This window comes from Colobus angolensis, unplaced genomic scaffold (assembly GCF_000951035.1).
Source record: "Colobus angolensis palliatus isolate OR3802 unplaced genomic scaffold, Cang.pa_1.0 Scaffold301, whole genome shotgun sequence".
Taxonomy (NCBI): domain Eukaryota; kingdom Metazoa; phylum Chordata; class Mammalia; order Primates; family Cercopithecidae; genus Colobus; species Colobus angolensis.
The window spans coordinates 855,034-874,639 of record NW_012116278.1 but is presented as its reverse complement, the minus strand read 5'-3'; the positions used below and the strand labels follow the sequence as shown (position 1 = coordinate 874,639).

The window sequence follows — 19,606 nt, the reverse complement described above, 5'->3', positions numbered from 1 at the left end:
TGTATCTTTTTTCAGGCCTCTGCTTCCATAGAAAGTCCTCCGCCCAGCACATTAATGCTTCATTTGAGTCTTTGTAGGGAATGGTTGGCCCTGGAACCCTGAAACTCACAGGTCATGTTAACACTCATGTGGGTGTCACAGACTCATCACTCGCTCATCCTCCACCCTGGTTCGAATATTGCGGTGAGACGTCACCTGAGATATTACAGCTAAATGGAGTAGAGGGGGGCTATGGTTTGACTGTGTCCACACCCAAATCTCATCCGAACTGTAGCTCCCCTAATTCCCATATGTTGTGGGAGGGACCTGGTGGGAGATAATTGAATTATGGGGCGGTTTCCCCCACACTGTTCTCATGGCAGTGAATAAGTCTCGCGAGATCTGATGGTTTTATAGGGGGAAAGCCCTTTCATTTAGTTCTCATTCTCTTTCCTGCCACCATGTAAGATGTGACTTGCTCCTCCTTGCCTTCTGCCATGATTGTGAGGCCTCCCCAGCCATGTGGAACTGTGAGTCAAACCTCTTTCCTCTAGAATTACCCAGTCTTGGGTATATCTTTAGTAGCAGCATGAGAACAGACTAATACAAGGGGCAAAGGGATTTAGGCAAAAGGAGAGAAATGCCGCAAAGAAACAAAACAGAGTCTGGGCCTTCAGGAAATAGCTATTTCATTTGGCCTGAGGGTGAGATGTCCAAGGAGGAGAATGGGCTAAGATTAAGCTCAAAATAATTTCAGACTCTAACATTCTACACTTTAGAAAACTGCCAAGCTAGCTACTTGACCATATGCCCACAATGTGCCCTCATCCCTGTACTCATGCCCTCCTTTTTGGGGTAGCAGAAGCTGCCATTTTTAATTGATTCCACATTTCAAGTGTGACACCAGCTCCCATCACCAGGCCTCTGTATCTTTTTTCAGGCCTCTGCTTCCATAGAAAGTCCTCCGCCCAGCATATTAATGCCTCATTTGAGTCTTTGTAGCGAATGGTTGGCCCTGGAACCCTGAAACTCACAGGTCATGTTAACACTCATGTGGGTGTCACAGACTCATCACTCTCTCATCCTCCACCCTGGTTCGAATATTGCGGTGAGATGTCACCTGAGATATTACTCCAATGATTCAAACCTTCAGGGGAGGGGAGCAGCCTTCAGAGATTTGGAAAATTAATTTTACTCACAGGACACAGTGACATCTCCTGCTAATAATTTTTATCCAGGCAGCATTTGTAAAGGTTCTAATATTGTGGGTTTGTTGTTGTTGTTGTTGTTGTTGACAGAGTCTAGCTCTGTTGCCCAGGCTGGAGTGCAGTGGCGTGATCTTGGCTCACTGCAAACTCCACCTCCCAGGTTCAAGTGATTCTCCTGCCTCAGCCTCCTGAGTAGCTGGACTATATTTTGTATTTTTAGTAGAGACAGGTTTTCATGGTGTTGGCCAGGCTGGTCTCGAACTCCTTACCTCAAGTGTTCTGCCTGCCTCAGCCTCCCAAAGTGTTGGGATTACAAGCATGAGCCACTGCACCTGGCCTATTGTGTGTTTTTAAAAGTTGCTTGCATTTTTTCCTTTTATTTTTTTAATCTAAAAATGTAGCCAAGAAGTAGGCATCTGATCCTTGGTCTCACATTGGGATACTGGTGCTTCAGCAGAATTGTAACAGTCCCTAGTTTTTGAGTGTGGTTACCATGGCCCAGGCCCTTGCAATTCACAACCATTTGGTCCTCACAATAACAGTCTAATTTCTGGTGTATTAGCATCCCCATTTTTCAGAAGATGAAGCTTGAGTTAGGGTTTGAACCCATGTACTCTAGCATTGGTATTGAAGCTAATAACCACCACACCTCACAGCTTTACACAAAGGGGATTATTCTTGCAAGGCTTCCTCAACTCAGTAGGGTTTCTTATGTTGATTGATGTCTGGGGTCATCAACCTTTCAGGGATCCCAGGTGGCAGATACCACATCATCTTTGACTCTTCCTCTTCCTTGGTCTCTACTTGCAGTTAGTTGCATATTTCCTTGTTCTAGCTCTATGGGAACTCTTTTGTCTTTCTTTTCCCATCTAATGCCTTTGTTCAGATATTGTCTTATGAACTCAATATGGCTGCCCCCATCAGTCTTCCTTGTCTCCAGCTTTGGCAACCTCAGATTCACCTTTTACATTGTGATCATTCATTCAACAAATCTTTATTGAACACTGATTGTGTAGTGGGGATTACAAAAGAATAAGACAGCTACACTCTCTGCCAGTATGGGCCTTAAAGTAGATTTGGAAGGGCCTATTGTTTTCCAAGTATTGAATATGTGCTAAGCAAGATCACCCTCTAAGGTGGTTCACTGTGACATTCCCCACTTCACAGATGCACAAACAGAGGCTTAGAGAGGTTAAATAACTCGAGGCTACATAGCTACAGAATATCAGAGCCAGTTATCAAACCACGGCAGTGAGATTCTATAGCCCAGACTCTTAACCAAATTAGACATTGAAGAAGTAATTGCAAATGTACTGAATGCAAAAAGTAGTTCAGGACCATTTAACAAGGAGACTCGACTTAGACTGAAAGGATAGTGATGGTGATTCCAATAAAAATGAATATTACCAAGTACTTTAGAAATATAATCTCATGTAATTCTCCCAACCCTACAGATTAAGACATAACCCAGAAGGGTTAAGTAACATTGGTAACATCTATTATCTATTATTTCATACAGCTAGCATTTGAACCCAGGTGTGTCTGACTCCACAGCCTGAACTCTGAATTAACAAGTTGCCTTGCCCTTTGTAAAAGCAACTGTGACTCTTACACTCTTTTTATTAAAATCCTTCAGTGCTTCTGTGACTCCCAACCTCTAGGATAAAATCCCAACTGCTCTTCCTGGGTAACCCTCCCATTAGATCCATTCATGCCCCCATGGAGCCCCAGCCTTGATCGGTGCTACCTGCTCCTGCCACACCTTTACTCATACTGTTCTTTTTACCTGGAAGATTGCCCTTCTTGTCCTTCCTCTCTCCTCCCAACTCCAACAGAAGTGCACTCTCACTCCCAATCTTTGCCCATCCAGTTTCCTCAAATGGGAAAAGACCCTAGCAAAATCCTCTTGCTCCCTGAAGCTTTACCCACATCTTCCCAGTGGAAAAGACTCCAAGCTTCCCTGGCAACCTGGCTGACTGTCTATATGACCTGATGGTTCAGATTATCATCTACCTTCCATAGCAGCCTTTTGCTGTATAGTTAGTCTAGCATTTTAAATGACACATGTGATCCCTATGAGGGTGTGATTAGCATTTTCTAACCATCTATTTTTGGCTATTGTTATGCCACTCTCTATTTCACCTTCGCCACCATCCTGTGAGGTAGGGGCTTATAGCTTCACTTTTATAGATGGTAGAATTGGTGGTTCTGAGAAGTACAGTGACTCGTCCAAGATCCATAATTAGTAAGTGGAGGAGTGTAGATTTAAACCTGAGGATTTAAGCTTCCAAATCCCATGTTCTTTCCCCCACCTCACCCACCTTTAATGCTGACTGTGCCTGAGTTTGTTCCAGAATCTAAGTCCTGGCCCTGAGCAGGCACTCAGCAAATGTCAGCTGAAAGTCTGAATGTATAGACTCACTGATAAAGTTTAAATGGGAGCCAGAGTTAAAGCCAGGGAGTGAATAAATAGAAGGTTCAGGGATGGTCCAGGCCCTGGGGATCACTCTAGCTGATGGTGAGATGCCCCAGCCATTAGCTGAGGTTCAGAAAGTTGCCAAGAGCTTCTGGAAAACCCAAGGCTGAGCAGCTGCAGATATATTTGGCTTACATAATCCAGAGGAATGCGCTGGGGAAAAAAAGCCAAATAGCAAGGCTTTGCTGGAAAGCAGGGCTGGGGAAGGGGGAGCAGGGATGCACAGGTGTTAGTTATTCCTCCCACCTTACCCTTTCCCATGTGAATACAATGCATTCTTCCCTTCCCAAACTCCCACTGGCACCAGAGATGTTCAAGGTCCCTCTGCAGCTGTGACTAAGGGGGGAAGCTGGGGAGGGGCCAGGCTTCCCACCACGTTATTTTTCATCCAGGCAGCCTTGGGAGCCTGAAGTCCCTCCACAAGCTTGGATGTGATCCTTCTAAGCTTTCTTCAAATGGCAACTTGTGGGCTTAGCTGTTTGCTCAGCTGTCTCTGCCCCCTACCTCCTTGTTCAAGGGGCTGCCTGATGGCAGTTTGCCCCAAACCAGTCTGAAGAGAGAGTACTGGGGACACTAATGTGATGGCTGCATAAGGACTTGGAAGGTCATGTCCATCATGAGATAAGTAAAGGGGGACTTTGAACCCCAGTATTTCTCCCTCTCCATTTAAGATATCGGGGCAGGGAAGAAACTTAAGTATCACCTTTTTCCCCTCCTACATTTTACAATGAAGAAACTGAGTCCTGAAGAAGTAGAGATTTGTCCACAGTTGGAGTGAATTCACAGAGGAGCTGGAGGATGATCTTAGTCATTAAATTCTCTATCACATTCTGTGGGTGTTGATTCAAAATAATTCTGTTCAATCTCTTCCCACTTGTGTAACACTAAGGTGGTCATATAACCTCCCTAGGCAAACATGACCTTTAATTTTTTATGTGTCCCTTAAATTTGAGGATAATAACTGGATCTACTTCATGAGGTAATAGAATGAAACAAGTAATGCCTTGCAAAGTACTTAGAATAGGACCTGGCACTTAGCCACTGTTCTGTAAACATTTCTAATCACTGTAACCATTGGGAGGTTTGAAAAACAGGTCTATAGGATGCACTGACATGTGTCCATACCCCCCCCGGGAAGCCTGTCATCATCCATTGCCCTTCTCCAGATAAGTGTCAAGGGCTCTCAGATGTAGCTCAAGTAGCACCTCCTCAAGACACCTTCTTCCCATCTCCAGCTTGGGATACTTGTTTGCCTCTCATCGGTGTCCCCACAGCATCTAGGACAATCCCATTATGAATCATTCACACTGAGTTTCATCATTTATCGACTTGGCATGTCCCACCACCACTAAGCTGGAGAAGGCCAGAGATGGTGTTTCATCTGTCTCTCCACCCCAGTATCTGAGCATGCCATAGACAGTATGGTATGCAAATGTTTGTTGATCATAGGAGGAAAAAAAATAAAAAATGGAGAAGAAGAAGGAAGAAAGGGAAGAAGCAGAACACTATATAAGAATAAAAGAATGGTGTTATTAATGCATTTTAACTATCTATCTTCCTCCTTCTAGCCAAGGGAGGCCAACCTCCCTAATATTCTACCTTTTCCTTACCTAGCCTTACCTTCTAAGACCCTATTCTAACCCTAAGGTTTTCTTTATACATATTAAAGCTGTAAACAAACAGTGAGGTAAAGACACAACATTCTCATAATCATAACTACCCTCACAGTTGACGAAATGCTTTTAAGTGAATCAGCCCACTAACACTCTTTGAAGGAGGGAGTATTAGCATGTTTTTAGATTTAAAAAACCCTGAAGCAAAGAAAAAAAACACTGAAGAAAGCAGATGAACCTGTCTGGAATCCACATCTCCTGGGCCACAGATCAATCCACTTAATGTCTTTACCATACTACCTTCTTTCCCCTGTGGATTGCTCCACTGCCTCAATTCTACACTATTTTGCAAACCTCAAGCCAATAATTATGGAACAACTAACTCCATAGACTTGAAGTCAGTCTCATCACAGCTCCCACCCTGAGTTCTCTCTTTCCATTCGAAAAGTCAAAGCGGCCTTCTTTTCACAACAACAGAATGGAATTATTAATGAGAGAAAATTGAGTTTGCCTACTCCTTGCAACAACCCTCTGCCCCAGTTCCTGGGAACATATTTTTGGACTCAATCTGCTATCAAAACACAGAAATTAGTCTCCAATTTTGGACGTCAAACTCAGTTATCTCTTTTGTTAGGAAAGAAAATTAGTAACAATTCATTCTGGTTGGAAGCCAAGCTAACATCTTAGCACAGAGTGTCATTAAAAATCCCAGTCCTACTGGCTGCTGTGGTATCTTTAAAAGCTTGAACATGTTCAGTTGCTTCGAATGGTTTTTCTGAGTTTGTTCTCCCTCAAGCCACTTGTCACTTTAACCTGGGGATCAGTTACTATTTAAGGCAGAAAATGGCTTGAAGCATTTTTTTTTTTTCTTCCATGGTTCTGTGGATTTAGACTTTCCTAATGAAGAGATTTGGAGAAAAAAAAAAAAATCTACTCTAGGTGGTATCCACAGCTCCCAGCCATTGCCGAGCAAGCTGGCCATTAAGTACAAGAAAAAGAAGAACAGAAAAAAGTTTTCACAGTTTAAAATTATATTACCAATTTCATTACAGATCTCATTTTAATTCTGACTGAAGCCTAGCCTTGCCTTCCCCCTGTACTCGCTCACGTATAGTTATTAAGTCTGGGTTGGAGTTCAAGCTATTCTCCCTGATTTCAGCATATTAATATGGTTTATTGGTATTTCATTGCCACCTCCCCTATGGGGGTTCTGAATCTCAGCTCAATTTATATTTCCCCTCTTTCTGGGCTCCGGGATGAAGCTTGTTTCATTTTGGTGTTAAGGAGGGGTGTGTGAATTTGATTGGAGTTTATTTTTGGGGATGGGAGCAACATCCTTGGGGAGTGAAGTCAATCATAGAAGAAGAGGCAGCCTCAGACCTCCTGCACTGTCATTCTTTTTGATGTATCTTCTTAGGGCATCTGGGTCCACCTGTTGGTCCTCTCTTACTTCATTTTTTACAGACACAATTTCTTATATGCCTACTGAGTCAGAATCCCTGTTGGGTATCACAATAAGTTAGAATATGAATAAGCTGTGGTCTTTGCCTTTGAAAAAATTTAAGTATAACCACTGAACTAACTTAAAAAAAAATTCAATGAAAGTTTTTAGGGGGCATCAAGTATGTTTTGGACCTTGTCCAAGGTTCTGAACATAATGTGCAAGACAAATATAATCTCTATCCTTATGGAACTTGAAACCTAGCAAGAGAGAACAACATTAACTAGATAAATATACAATTATACATTGAAATAAGTATGATACAGAAAAAAAAGCAGGGCTCAAGGAGAATGATTCATAAGGGAGCTAACAGAGGCTGGGAAGTAAAAAAGGAAAGTCTATTACCCTAGGGTAAATGAGAGAAACTGGAGATGTGGGAAGAAGTTTTCAGGCAAAGAAAGCAACATGTAAATGTGCAAAGGGCCTGAGGCAGGAGGCAACAGAGAAATTTAAGGAGCCAATGTAGGGAGAGGTGTTGTGAGTTAAGACTGGAAAGGCAGGCAGGGGCCTGACCTTGCAAGGATGCAAAGGCCACGATAAGAAGTACAAAACAAGTACAAAACAAGTACAAAAGAAGACAATAAACAGTTTTCTGGAAAGTATGACATGTATGCAATACATGTAAGCAATGTATTGATATTTTTCATTGTAAAAGATGGCTCTGTTTGCATTGTTAAGAAAAGATAGGAGAGAGGCTAGATTTCAAGCAGGAGGCCAGTTTGTAGGACTGTGGCAGTGTCTCAATGACACTTACGTAACAGCAACAGTAATAGGAGGTAGACTGAGGTCATTAGAAAGGCACAAATATAGTTCTAGGTAATGTTCATGAAAGGTGATATTATTTATCTCTGGGGACTCATTGAAGAAGGTTTTCTAGAGGAGGGAACAAAATAAGTTATGCCTTAGAGATGGATGAGATTGCCGTGTATGTAAATACATGATGGAGAAGAATGTACAAGCAACAGTATATAGAGAGGCAGATACCAGGTAAGACAGTCTATTTGTCTAAACAGTATCAAGGCTGTGCAAATGTGTCAACAAAGAAAAAGACAGAAGCCATATTGTACAGAACTTCCATCCATAAGCATGTTCCACAGTATTCAAAGATCTGCAGTCAACACGGCGCATTTTAAAACAAAGCCTGGGATGATTTCAGAGAGCAGGATGTCCAAGGAACTACTTGTTTTAAATAAAGTGTTTGGCAGTTTGTGGCTAAGGATCCACTTACAATGTGGTGTCATTTGCCCTTCTAAGAATTGAAAATACTCCTTCCATGTATTTAAAACACTGCAAACTAGTTCTGAAGCCAATGATGGACCTCACTCCTCTCTAACAGCATGAAGCCATGCATTAGCTCATTCTTCTGGGATGGAAGACATCAAGTAGGGATGACAGCAAATAAATGTAGGCAAGTGTTATTATTCACAATTTTATGCTCAAAACCAGCTACATGTGTGGCATATTAGTGAACCATGCCATCCCAATGTGTGGGCATTTGTCCTTATGATTTCATGGGCTAAGAAGGAATACTCAGATCCCAAATACCTCAGTCATAGGGAAGAGAGAAGACTTGGATATCAACTTAGTTCAACCTAAAACATGATGTTAACTGCTTAAATTCACCTAAATAAAAAAACATTTTAGCATAAGTATTTTGATGCAACAACCATATCAATATATAAAATTGTGTGTGTGCGTGTGTGTGTGAATTTAGCTAAGTAACGCATTCAAGAGACAGAGACATCCCTTGTTTTCATCGATTTCTGAGCCTAGGCAAAGAATTGGTGAGACTCTGGGTAAAGTACTAAAGAATAAACAAACATATCCCAAAAGTCCTAAATGTACAGTTTGATAAGATGGCTCCAAAATAAAATATCATGTATTAAAGCCAAAGGCACCTCTTCCCCTCTCTTCTACAGCTTCGTAAAAATGTGGTCATCTATTCTCAGGAGATTTTCTATGATGGGGAACTCATTACCTTGCAATGACCCCCCTTCAAATATTAAGAAAATATTATTACAACTTCTGACATTTATATAATTTATTGAACCATTACTAGGTCTTAAGTATTGAGCTAAAAGCTTTATGAGTATTATTTCACTTATTCTTCATAATAACTTTATGAGATAAGTACTGCTATTATCCCCAATTTATAGATAATGTAACTGAAGCTTAAAATGTTTAGGTAACTAGCACAAGTCACACAGTCAACAGCAGAGGAAGACATTTCCAAACTGAGGCTTCATCTTCTCCCATCCCTGACCACACTCATCACCCATATAGCTCTCTCGTTTTCCTTCCTTAGGACTTCCAGAACTAGTCTGCTCTTTTCAAAATAAATAATAATTATCCTGGTCTCCTCTCTGGAAGCTTAGAGCATAGAAGAACCTTAGACTGGGGGCTCAGGTAGACTTAAGTTTTCATACCACGTCATCTATGTGTTAATCTCATAAAACCACCTAGCATCCCTGAGCCCCACTTTTCATGTATGCAAAATGAGGATACTAAATCCGGACTCTCAATTTTGCTATGAGAATTGAAGGAAGAACCCTATGTAAAGTGCTTTGTATGCTACTGAATAGATAATATACTCAATAATAGTAAGTTTTCTTCCTGTCTAGGTTCCTTGAACTCTTGTTATTGAATGAATGTCTTCCATCCTTTCCTTAAGAAGTCATTAGGTACCTACAGTGCTTTTTCAATATTTTGACTGTGAAATATTCTCACTTGAATAACTTCCAATGTATAACATATCTTGGAACAAAACAGAGAATTCTAGGTGGAATGTTATCTGCCTACAGTGGAGTGGAACCATCTCACCTACTTCACCTGGATAGCTTGTTCCTTTAAAAGTAGAATCTTCTATTGACTGACTACATTGGGTGAATATATACTGACTTACAAAGGGAACCTCAGTAGATGCATAAACTAACATCTTAGCTAAGATAGGTGTTCAATATTAACCAATAACTACTTCTCAATAAGGCTAACTGCATGGCAATTTTGATAAGGTCCAAACCTGTGTGATCAGGGTTAGTATGTTATAAATCTTAAGAATAGACCGCCCACATTATATCCAATGCTAATGACAGTTACTGGAGTTATGCTATGAGGCAGCTCCATTAATAGGGCATTGATAAAGTCAAAGGTGGAGGAAACAAAAGACCCTTATTAAAGATGTTTATAACAATTCCAAGGAGTCTGAAGAAGTGATCACATATGTTAGATGGAAAAGTAACACTTACAGAGTTATTGATGTAGCTCTCAAAGCCTTGATAAGTGACCACCTAGAGGGTTTTTGTAAAGAATATTAATATGTGGGCTCTACCCTCAGAGAATCTGACTCACTGGTTGTGGGAATTATCTCCCCAGATGACCTAAATGCAGATGATTTGTAGTTCGCAGCTGGATAAACAATGCTAGCTTAAGTCTGTTTAGATGCAAACATGTTCCATTTCTTCAGTGTGTGCTTAGGAGGGCAAAAAGCCACTGATGGCTTTGAAGAAGCCCTGATAAAAGAAGGGGTGAGATTTGCCAAGGATTTGGATAGGAACTGTGTCAGAACTCTTGCCAGCTGGGCTCTGCACAAGTGCTATGTCATAATGACCTTTTCTTTATAATGGACAGTAAGCATCGAGTATAACTATGCAGTAACACAAGGGGCAGAATTCATTTTCTCCTGGAAGACAGGACCCATTACTCAGCCCCATCCAGTGATCCAGCACCATGGACAGCTCAACGTGTAATGGTAGCTGAGAGCTCTCTCTACTAAGAAGGGCCAGCACCTTGGCAGCTTGGAACTTATGGGGGTGACTGAAAAAGGATGAAAGCTGCCCTGGCTTTGGTCCGTGGGAGACCTGGTCTCAAACGGAGCTTCTTGCACTTGACATGAGCTGCCCTCATCCCGACAGGCCTCACTGAGACTTTGTTTTTAATGTTTTTTTAAAACTTTGCCAGTCGTAAGGGGCCGGTATTATGATGTGGGTGAATATATATATATATATAAAATATCATAGAATTGTGCACTTTCCATCTCTGTTTGTTACCATATTTATGTTAGGTTGTACCACATTTATAAATATCAATGCTAAGGGATGACATGGGTTCAAGAAAATAGGCACTGTTATCACTTTCCCTCTCATCCCCCTAGGTAATACCCTCATATCTCCAGAAATCAGAGCTGGGAACTCCAGTAGTACAATTTATAAAATCAATTTTCTAGACCCTTCTGTATTCCTACAGAAGATTTGATTCTACTCCCCTTCACATCCCAGTTTCTGTATCTCCCAAAGGTAGATAATAAAGACTACTTTGGAGAGCTTTTGGAGGAATGAGATGAGCAGCGCTGATAGAGTTTCTGCCAAAGGAGGCATTAGGATCATGCTGGGGAAGGTGAGCTTGCTTGGAATTACCAGATAGCCATCCACCTGACTTCAAATGCTGGATACTCCCAGGATTCCTGCTGAGCCCCAGAGATGGAGGACTTTCAAGTATTAACATCTCCAAGTGGGAAAGTCACTTTTGGCTGGAACAGAGCATATAATGTACTCCCTCTTCCATTCACCTCACTGAGAGTAGCTAAATTCACCTATTTAGTTTTGTATATTTTCTTGCCTTGCCATATTCCAGCTTCTGAAGTCTCTTTCTCTACAAACTGTTTTGATAATAAGAGTAATAACAGCTACCATTTTTTGGGCTATAACAATGTTTTAGACACTCTACTAAGCACTTCATACACATTATAACATTCAATCATCACATAATAATCCTTATTTTACAGATAGACGAGAAAAATGAGACTCAGGTAGCTAACTTGACTCTTCTATGTTTCATAGTAACTAAGCAACAAAATTTAGATCCAAACCAAAACCTACTTCATTTGAAAGGACACATTCCTACCAAGATATCATGGCATGTAAGGGATGGAGATTCCATTATGCCTAGAGACTAAGATACTGTGGACAAGGCCTTCCCAACGCTGTCTTCTAAGCGTGCTCCATCACATCTCCAGGATGTGTACACTCCGTAGTTATTTCTCTTTTTCTTTTGTATTAATTTTATTTTCTTATGTTCTGTAAGCTTGATGCTCTGGCATCTGAGCCTCCTGACTGGGGAGAGCCCTCCCCTCCAGGGATAGTCATATCTTAGAGAAAGCAAAAGACTTGCCCAGGGAGCATCTCTTTCATATGAATATTAACCATTCCAGAACCTACACTCCAGTAATCTCCTCTATATGGCTTATACACATTGGGAAGGAATATTCTCTTCCTTCATCACCCTAGAGCCAGATACCAAGCAATCAGGAGCAGTTCTGAAACCCCAGAGCCTACTAAAGTGATTCAAATTAGCCAGTCTCAAATCTGTCTACCCTGCTTACACTGCCTCACCCATTTCTTCCTGCAATACCATAAGACAGGGTTTTTCCCACGCTTTCCACTTGGTCCCTCTGCCTGCTGATAGATATGGGTGCTTTGCCACATGGTCTGCATGGTGTGCTGTACATGGTGTATCTGAGATCTGTCAGTATGAAAACTGCTTGTTTCACAACAGTTCTTTCTGCATCTGCAGACAAATCCTGGGTACATTTTAAAACTTCATGGGTACATTTTAAGACATCTTTGATGGCTATGCATCATCTGCCTTAGTTTTCTTTGATTCAGTATCTGTTGTGTGCCTAGAGATCTATTAGAAGGATCCTATAGAACAATGAACAACTCAGTTTTAATTCAGGCAACACTCATCTACTGGACACATATTTGCTGAATATCCATTATGGACCAGGCACTGTGCTTATCAATGGGAATATAATATTTCTCCCCAAAGACATAATTCCTGCCCTCACAGAGATTCCAGTCTAGAGGCAGAAACAGACAATTTCACAGGCTAATATAAAATTTTAAGTTTATGACACTGGGCACACTAAGAAAGGGCACCTTTTAGTTCACCACACTTTGGTCTATCCTTCCAAATCATCAAGATGGTTTGTAGCCCTCTTGGGTAATGCCTTGATTTTGCTATTTTCCAACTGTTCGCCATTTCTCAGCCACATGCTATCTGAAAATTTGATGAACATGATAAAAGGCGGGAGTTGTAGTTTTCAGAATACTCCTATGAGGTAGGTACTATTATTATCCACATTTTATAGATGCAGAGACAGAGGCTCAGAGAGAGGAATTCACTTTGCTATCAAAGAGGCAGACAATGGAGCAAGCCTTTGGATTAATGTTTGTATTATTCCAAAGCCTGTGCTCTTAGCCATTAAACTGTTTCACCTTGAGCAAGTTATTTTCTCAGGGCTTCCATTTCTACATGTATGAAAATAAATATGTAAAACTTGAACACCTTTAAGTCTTAACATTCTGCAATTAATGAGCAGTGACAGCTGAGAGATGAAGGGTAGGGACATGCAATTCTTCTAGCTGAATAATCCACCAAACTATTTGCTTCTATAAATTTTGTTCCTCCTGCTTTCCTACACCATTCCCTGCCATCTCCCCCACTACATATTTACCTGTCTTATGTGCACATATGACTCATTAAAGATGAGTCGAAGTCTTGTATGTACATAGGTCTGAAAATCAAATGAATGTACATGAAATAAGAAATATAAGTTCTGAATGTATATGAACTTATTTGCAGTCCCAGTGAAAAACAAGCAGGGGCTTCTGCACTATGGTGAAGTTGGAACAATCAAGATACATTAATAGAAGTTTGAGTGTTTCAGAGAATGGGGGTAAAATTCCACTTTGCTCTGGTCAAAATATACTAAAAGGATGGTGCTAAGTTCTGAACACTGAGACTTAAACCATGGAGATAAAATCGAACTTCACTGAAGGAAGACTGGCAAATAGAGGGTAAGGATCTCAAAAACATTCAATACATCTCAAAATGCAAAAATATTTTTAAGGATTAATGATACTAATAATGTGCTACAAGTCAGAAAGTTTATTGCCTCTACAGAGCACTAACTGGAAGGAGGCACGAGGAAACTTTATGAGGTGCTGGAAATATTCTATGATTTTATCTGTGTAGATTCATATATAATCCTGTTACATGTCCTTATCACAAAAATATAGAGTGAGAAGAAACTTTTAGAGGTGATGGCTATGTTTATGGCATTCCTTATGGTGTTGATTTCCTGGGTATTTACTTATCTTCAAACTCACCAAGACGTATACATTTTAAAAAGTGTAAAATGTATACAATTTTTAAAGCGTAAAAAGTTCTAAAACTGAAAATGTATTAAGTTGCACAGTTGCACAGTTAAGGTATGCCTTCTTTATAATAATTATGCCAAACTTCAATACATCTAAAGACGGTGACGCCATGTGAGAAGTGTTTGAGAAACAGACGCCAACATATCCTGGAATGTGTAAACTGGGACAACTTTTCTGCAGGGCACTTTAGTGATAAATAGCAACCACCTTAATCAGGGCCTTGGATCATGCTTTGTTAATGACTAAGGTGGCTACAGTGTCTCATTAATTCAATTTAATTGGGTGAAAAGTAAATGGTACAATATAAGATACTTGTAAAGTATATTTACAGGGAAAGAGATTATAAATATTATCCAGGACATTCAGGAAATTCCATTAAAACTCATACAGTCTTTCTTGTTACATGATTTTAATTAGCAAATACTCTTTGGGGGACATTTTTATTTTGAAATGGATCCGCAATCAAAAGAACCAGTAGGTTCTCTGAAGTAGCTCAATCTTTCTGCATTCACATTTGAGCTCTTCCTTTATTTTTTAAACTTGATTGTTGCTCATAGGTTAAAAGCAGTCTTTACTAGATAAAGAAAATGTGGTACATATACACCATGGAAAACTATGCAGCCATAAAAAGGAATGAGTTCATGTCCTTTACAGGGACATGGGTGAAACTGGAAACCATCATCCTCAACAAACTCACACAGGAACAGGAAACCAAACACCACATGTTCTCACTCATAAGTGGAAGTTGAACAATGAGAACACATGGACACAGGGAGGGGAACATCACACACTGGGGCCTGTTAGGGGGTGGGGGGTAAAGGGGACGGAGAGCATTAGGACAAATACCTAATGCATGTGGGGCTTAAAACCTAGATTACAGGTTGACAGGTGCAGCAAACCACCATGGCCCATGTATATCTATGTAACAAACCTGCACGTTCAGCTCATGTATCCCCGAACTTAAAGTAAAAGAAAAAATAAAAATAAAAAAATAAAAAAGTAAACGTAATCTTTAATTAAAATAATCCAGACTCCAAATGATAAGATCCTCTTCCAAGGTCTTTAGATGCTCCTTTTTTTCCCCTGTAATATATATAATAATAATTCTAACGTTGGGCCATACATAGAAACATTTGACCAGCCAGGGGTGCAAGGTGCTGAGTAGGTGTGGAGCATCTGCAATGCTCGGCTCTTACCATCTGCTATGAAGTGCTCGGGCACATGCAGAGTCACCTTCACAGTGAGTGGACAAGACATCTGGCTGCCACACACCATGGCCAGGATGCAGGAGCTCACAGCAATCAATGTCAGGGCTGTCTTGTTCACTGGGCTTTTCAGTAAACCTGGTAACACAAACACACAGAGACACGAAATTCCATAAGGTGAGGAAATGGGAGTGGCATCAAGTTTGGGAATTCTATTATTTTCCAGTTGGGAATCTAAAAAAAGAAAAGAAAAGAAAACAAAATCATGTTTTCTAACCTTTGTGCCTGCTATGACACCTCATTGGGCCCTCTTTGGGCCTTGGTTTAACACTCTGCAAAATGGGCTTCTTATGATTCCTTTGGGTAAACATAAAAGAAACAGGCTTCCTGAAACTCATGGCAATTTTCACTCCTCCCTTCCCAATTCGCTTGGTCATTCTTAATTACAATTAGATGATATTAGGCCGGGCGCGGTGGCTCAAGCCTGTAATCCCAGCACTTTGGGAGGCCGAGACGGGAGGATCCCGAGGTCAGGAGATCGAGACCATCCTGGCTAACATGGTGAAACCCTGTCTCTACTAAAAATACAAAAAACTAGCTGGGCGAGGTGGCGGGCGCCTGTAGTCCCAGCTACTCGGGAGGATGAGGCAGGAGAATGGCGCAAACCCGGGAGGCGGAGCTTGCAGTGAGCTGAGATCCGGCCACTGCACTCCAGCCTGGGCGACAGAGCGAGACTCTGTCTCAAAAAAAAAAAAAAAAAGATGATATTAAGCCCTCCATTCTCCTTAGAGGCAAGTGAGAAGATACCTTGCTGTTAAATTCAGTAGAGCCTAGTGAAATAAGCATGGGCTTTGGAGTTAGATCATTCTGGGTTCACAATTGGGCTTTGGCCCTCATTGACTGTGTGATCTCCAATCTCCAGGCTAGACTGCAGTGGCGCGATCTAGGCTCACTGCATCCTTGGCCACACAGGTTCAAGTGATTCTCCTGCTTCAGCCTCCTGAGTAGCTGGGATTACAGGCACCTGGCACCATGTCCAGTTAATTTTTGTGTTTTTAGTAGAGATGGGGTTTCACCATGTTGGCCAGGCTGGTCTGGAACTCCTGACCTCAGGTGATCCACCTGCCTCAGCCTCCCAAAGTGCTAGGATTACACGCGTGAGCCACCACGCCTGGCCACCACTTCAGTTTCTTTATATGTAACATGAAGATAATAAATATCTCACGGGGTTCTTGTGACAATTACACAGCATGATTTGTATATAATGCCTGTCATTTAGAAGAGTTTCATGGTTAGAAGCTGATCAGCGCAAATGAATTTCACAAGCCTTTACTGAGCAGCTACTATGTGAGACACATACAGAGCAGAAGAATGCTCTCTCCTCTTCAGGAGTTTATAGGCTAGGGGGAAAAGTCAAGCTTATCCAAAGCTAATTAGATTCTAAGACAAATTGTGTTACAACCTAGAAGAGAGGGCAGAGAGTGGGGAGGGTGGTTTTGCCTCGGAAAATTAAAGACAATTTTATGGATATAATAGGAAAAGTAGATCGGATCTGCACAGCTAGAGGACACTGGGCCAACAAAGACATTCTATGGAGGCTGTCTTGAGTCCCCGTTTGTTTCTCATTCTTTAGGCTTTGTTCTTCAAGGTTTTGCTTACCAGTTTTAGAGCAATGTCTCCCCAATTTTTTTTACCGCTAGGCTCTTTTTTTAAGCAAACCTTGTCTCTCATCTCCTGGATATCTTTCTGTGGTTATCCTATTAGCATGTCAAATATATTAATAACATGTTCAAAACAGGGTACATTATCTTCTCTTTAAAGCCTCTCCCTCCTGGGATCCTCAGCTTATTGAAAGCGTTGCCATTTAGCCTGGCCAGAAACCTAGATGTCACCTTTGAGTTTCTGTCTTCCTCCTTTACAGCATCTAAACAGTTGTGTAGTCCTATTTATTCTATGTCCTTAGCATATTCACCTCATTCCCTTCACCTCTTCTATTGTCTGTTTGCTTGTGGGATAAGGGAGGTGCACGCGTATCTGTTCACTGCACTCCCTGCTGAAAACTTTCAGGCTGTTTAACGGCATCTGGTCACAGGATGTGATCCACATTCATTAGACTGGCACCCAAGGCCTTTCATGAAGACTCCCAACACTCATACCTCCTGTGCTCTCTCCCACCTGGCCCAAAGACTAGCAGGGCTGAATTACTGCAGTGCTCCTACCATTAACACTCTTCATCATGTTAACATTAGTGTAGGTGTTGTTCCTTTTGGAAAGAAATCCATTTGTTTCCTTGTCACCACATCACTCTTTGAGACTCACCATATATAAAGATTTCGTATGCTCTTGGTAGATAAACTACCCATATTCATTGTGCTTCCCTTCATACCTTATTCCAAACACTAGAGTCTAGTAAATAGCCAACTCCTTGAAGGCAAGCAGTGTCTTTTGCTCACCATTATGTCCCAATGAATAGCACAGTGACTGGCTCACTGCAGAATCTCAGTAATTGCATGATGACTCCCATAAATGACAGTAATAATGTTAGCAACCAACATAACATAGATGCTGACCAATCAAAAAGTATGCCAGCCAACATCCAACACTGGCCACACAACAGAACATCGGCTATTGTAACACTGGATTACAACAGAACAAGAACCCGTACAATAGCCCATTGGGGTATTGCCTGTATGGAAATATATTTTTCTTAACAAACAGGGACCTGCTTGAGGGAGAAGATCCCACCTTCATCATCTTTGTGTCTCTTATGCCAAAATCACCACCTGGAACCCAGAAGTTGCTTAATTTAAGAATAAGACCCTTGTCTTTTTTCTCAGTCCTAGGACAGTACATGGCTTATGGTAGGCACTATCCATGAGATTGTGGTTATTGTAGTTATAGAATAAATGTTAAATAGAAGAGTAAATTAAATTAAATAAAAAGATGATTCTGGTGTCCAGATATGGGGAATCTCTGAAACCTAAAATAACTACAGAGAAAAAGGAACATGTTTTATCTCTTATCTGAGTGCCACAAGAAGCTGTTTCATACATATTTAAAATAGATATTTACAAATATAAATAGATAAAATATTTATAGCATATTTTAGCAACTAAATAGCATAAACAATCTCACATCAACATTATCTACTAAAAAGAATACGGACTAAGGGTTGGCACCTTGCATAGACCTCATCTTGAAAAGTCAACCTATTACCCCAGCCTAATCATTTAGCAAAACCCCTAAAATAACACTTAACAGCAGCACTGGAGTTGTTTTATTTGTTTGTTTGTTTTGAGACAAAGTTTCCCTTTGTTGCCCAGGCTGGAGTGGAGAGGCGCAATCTCAGCTCACTGCAACCTCCGCCTCCTGGGTTCAAGCAATTCTCCTGCTTCAGCCTCCCAAGTAGCTGGGGTTACAGGCACACGCCACCACGCCCAGCTAATTTTTGTATTTTTAGTAGAAACAGGGTTTCACCGTGTTGGCCAGGCTGGTCTTGAACTCCTGACCTCAGGTGATCCACCGACCTCAGCCTCCCAAAGTGCTGGGATTACTGGCATGAGACACCATGCCTGGCCAGCACTGAGTTTTTTATCTAAATTTTATGGAGTCTATTCTGGGGGAAAAATACGTAATGATGAGTCTAGTACAAATAAATTCTTGGGAAGATGAGACAGATCCAGAGGACGAGATGTGAAAGGTAGTGAGAGGCCCCTGGCATCAGGGAACAGACACTCTGGACAGTGAGTCATGGGTAACAGCACTCTGTGGATCCCTTAGAGAGCATATCTCATTCCTGGCCCACACAGCAGCAACTGGCCTTTGTGGCCAAGACCTTTCTTTCACTAATTAACAAACTACCAGAAATACACTACCCAGGCTCCACAGGGCTAATTTTTGGTCTGGGAAAAGAAGGCTGAGGGGCACAGGTAGAATTGTTCATACTCTCTCCCGGGGTCCTGCTGGACTAAATTGTGTCTCCTATGTCATTTAAAACATCACAGTAACCCAGGGTCTTTAAGAGTCAACATGATGGCTGGGTGCGGTGGCTCATGCCTGTAATCCCAGCACTTTGGGAGGCCAAGGCAGGCAGATTACCTGAGATCAGGAGTTCAAGACCAGCCTGACCAACATGGCGAAACACTGTCTCTACTAAAAATACAAAAATGAGCCAGGCATGATGGCAGGTGCCTGTAGTCGCAGCTACTCCGGAGGCTGAGGCATGAGAATCGCTTGAACCCGGGAGGTGGAGGTTGTAGTGAGCTGAGATCACACCATTGCACTCTAGCCTGGGCCACAGAGCAAGACTGTCTCAGAAAAAAAAAAAAAAAAAAAAAGAGTCAACATGGGCAGTGAATTCACATTAGTTTATTGGCTCTTAGTTTTCTCACCTAGAAAATAGTAACA

General features: G+C 41.3%; 1 protein-coding gene across 1 annotated transcript in view; it reads right to left on the bottom strand.

The window, feature by feature from the left end:
* The window catches only part of ASTN2 (astrotactin 2), a 982,181-nt gene that overhangs the window by 589,187 nt on the left and 373,388 nt on the right, over positions 1 to 19,606 (bottom strand). The window contains exon 6 of the mRNA XM_011950063.1: positions 15,191 to 15,337. Within this exon, the coding sequence (XP_011805453.1) occupies positions 15,191 to 15,337 (147 nt within the window). The remainder of the gene's footprint in view (positions 1 to 15,190; positions 15,338 to 19,606) is intronic.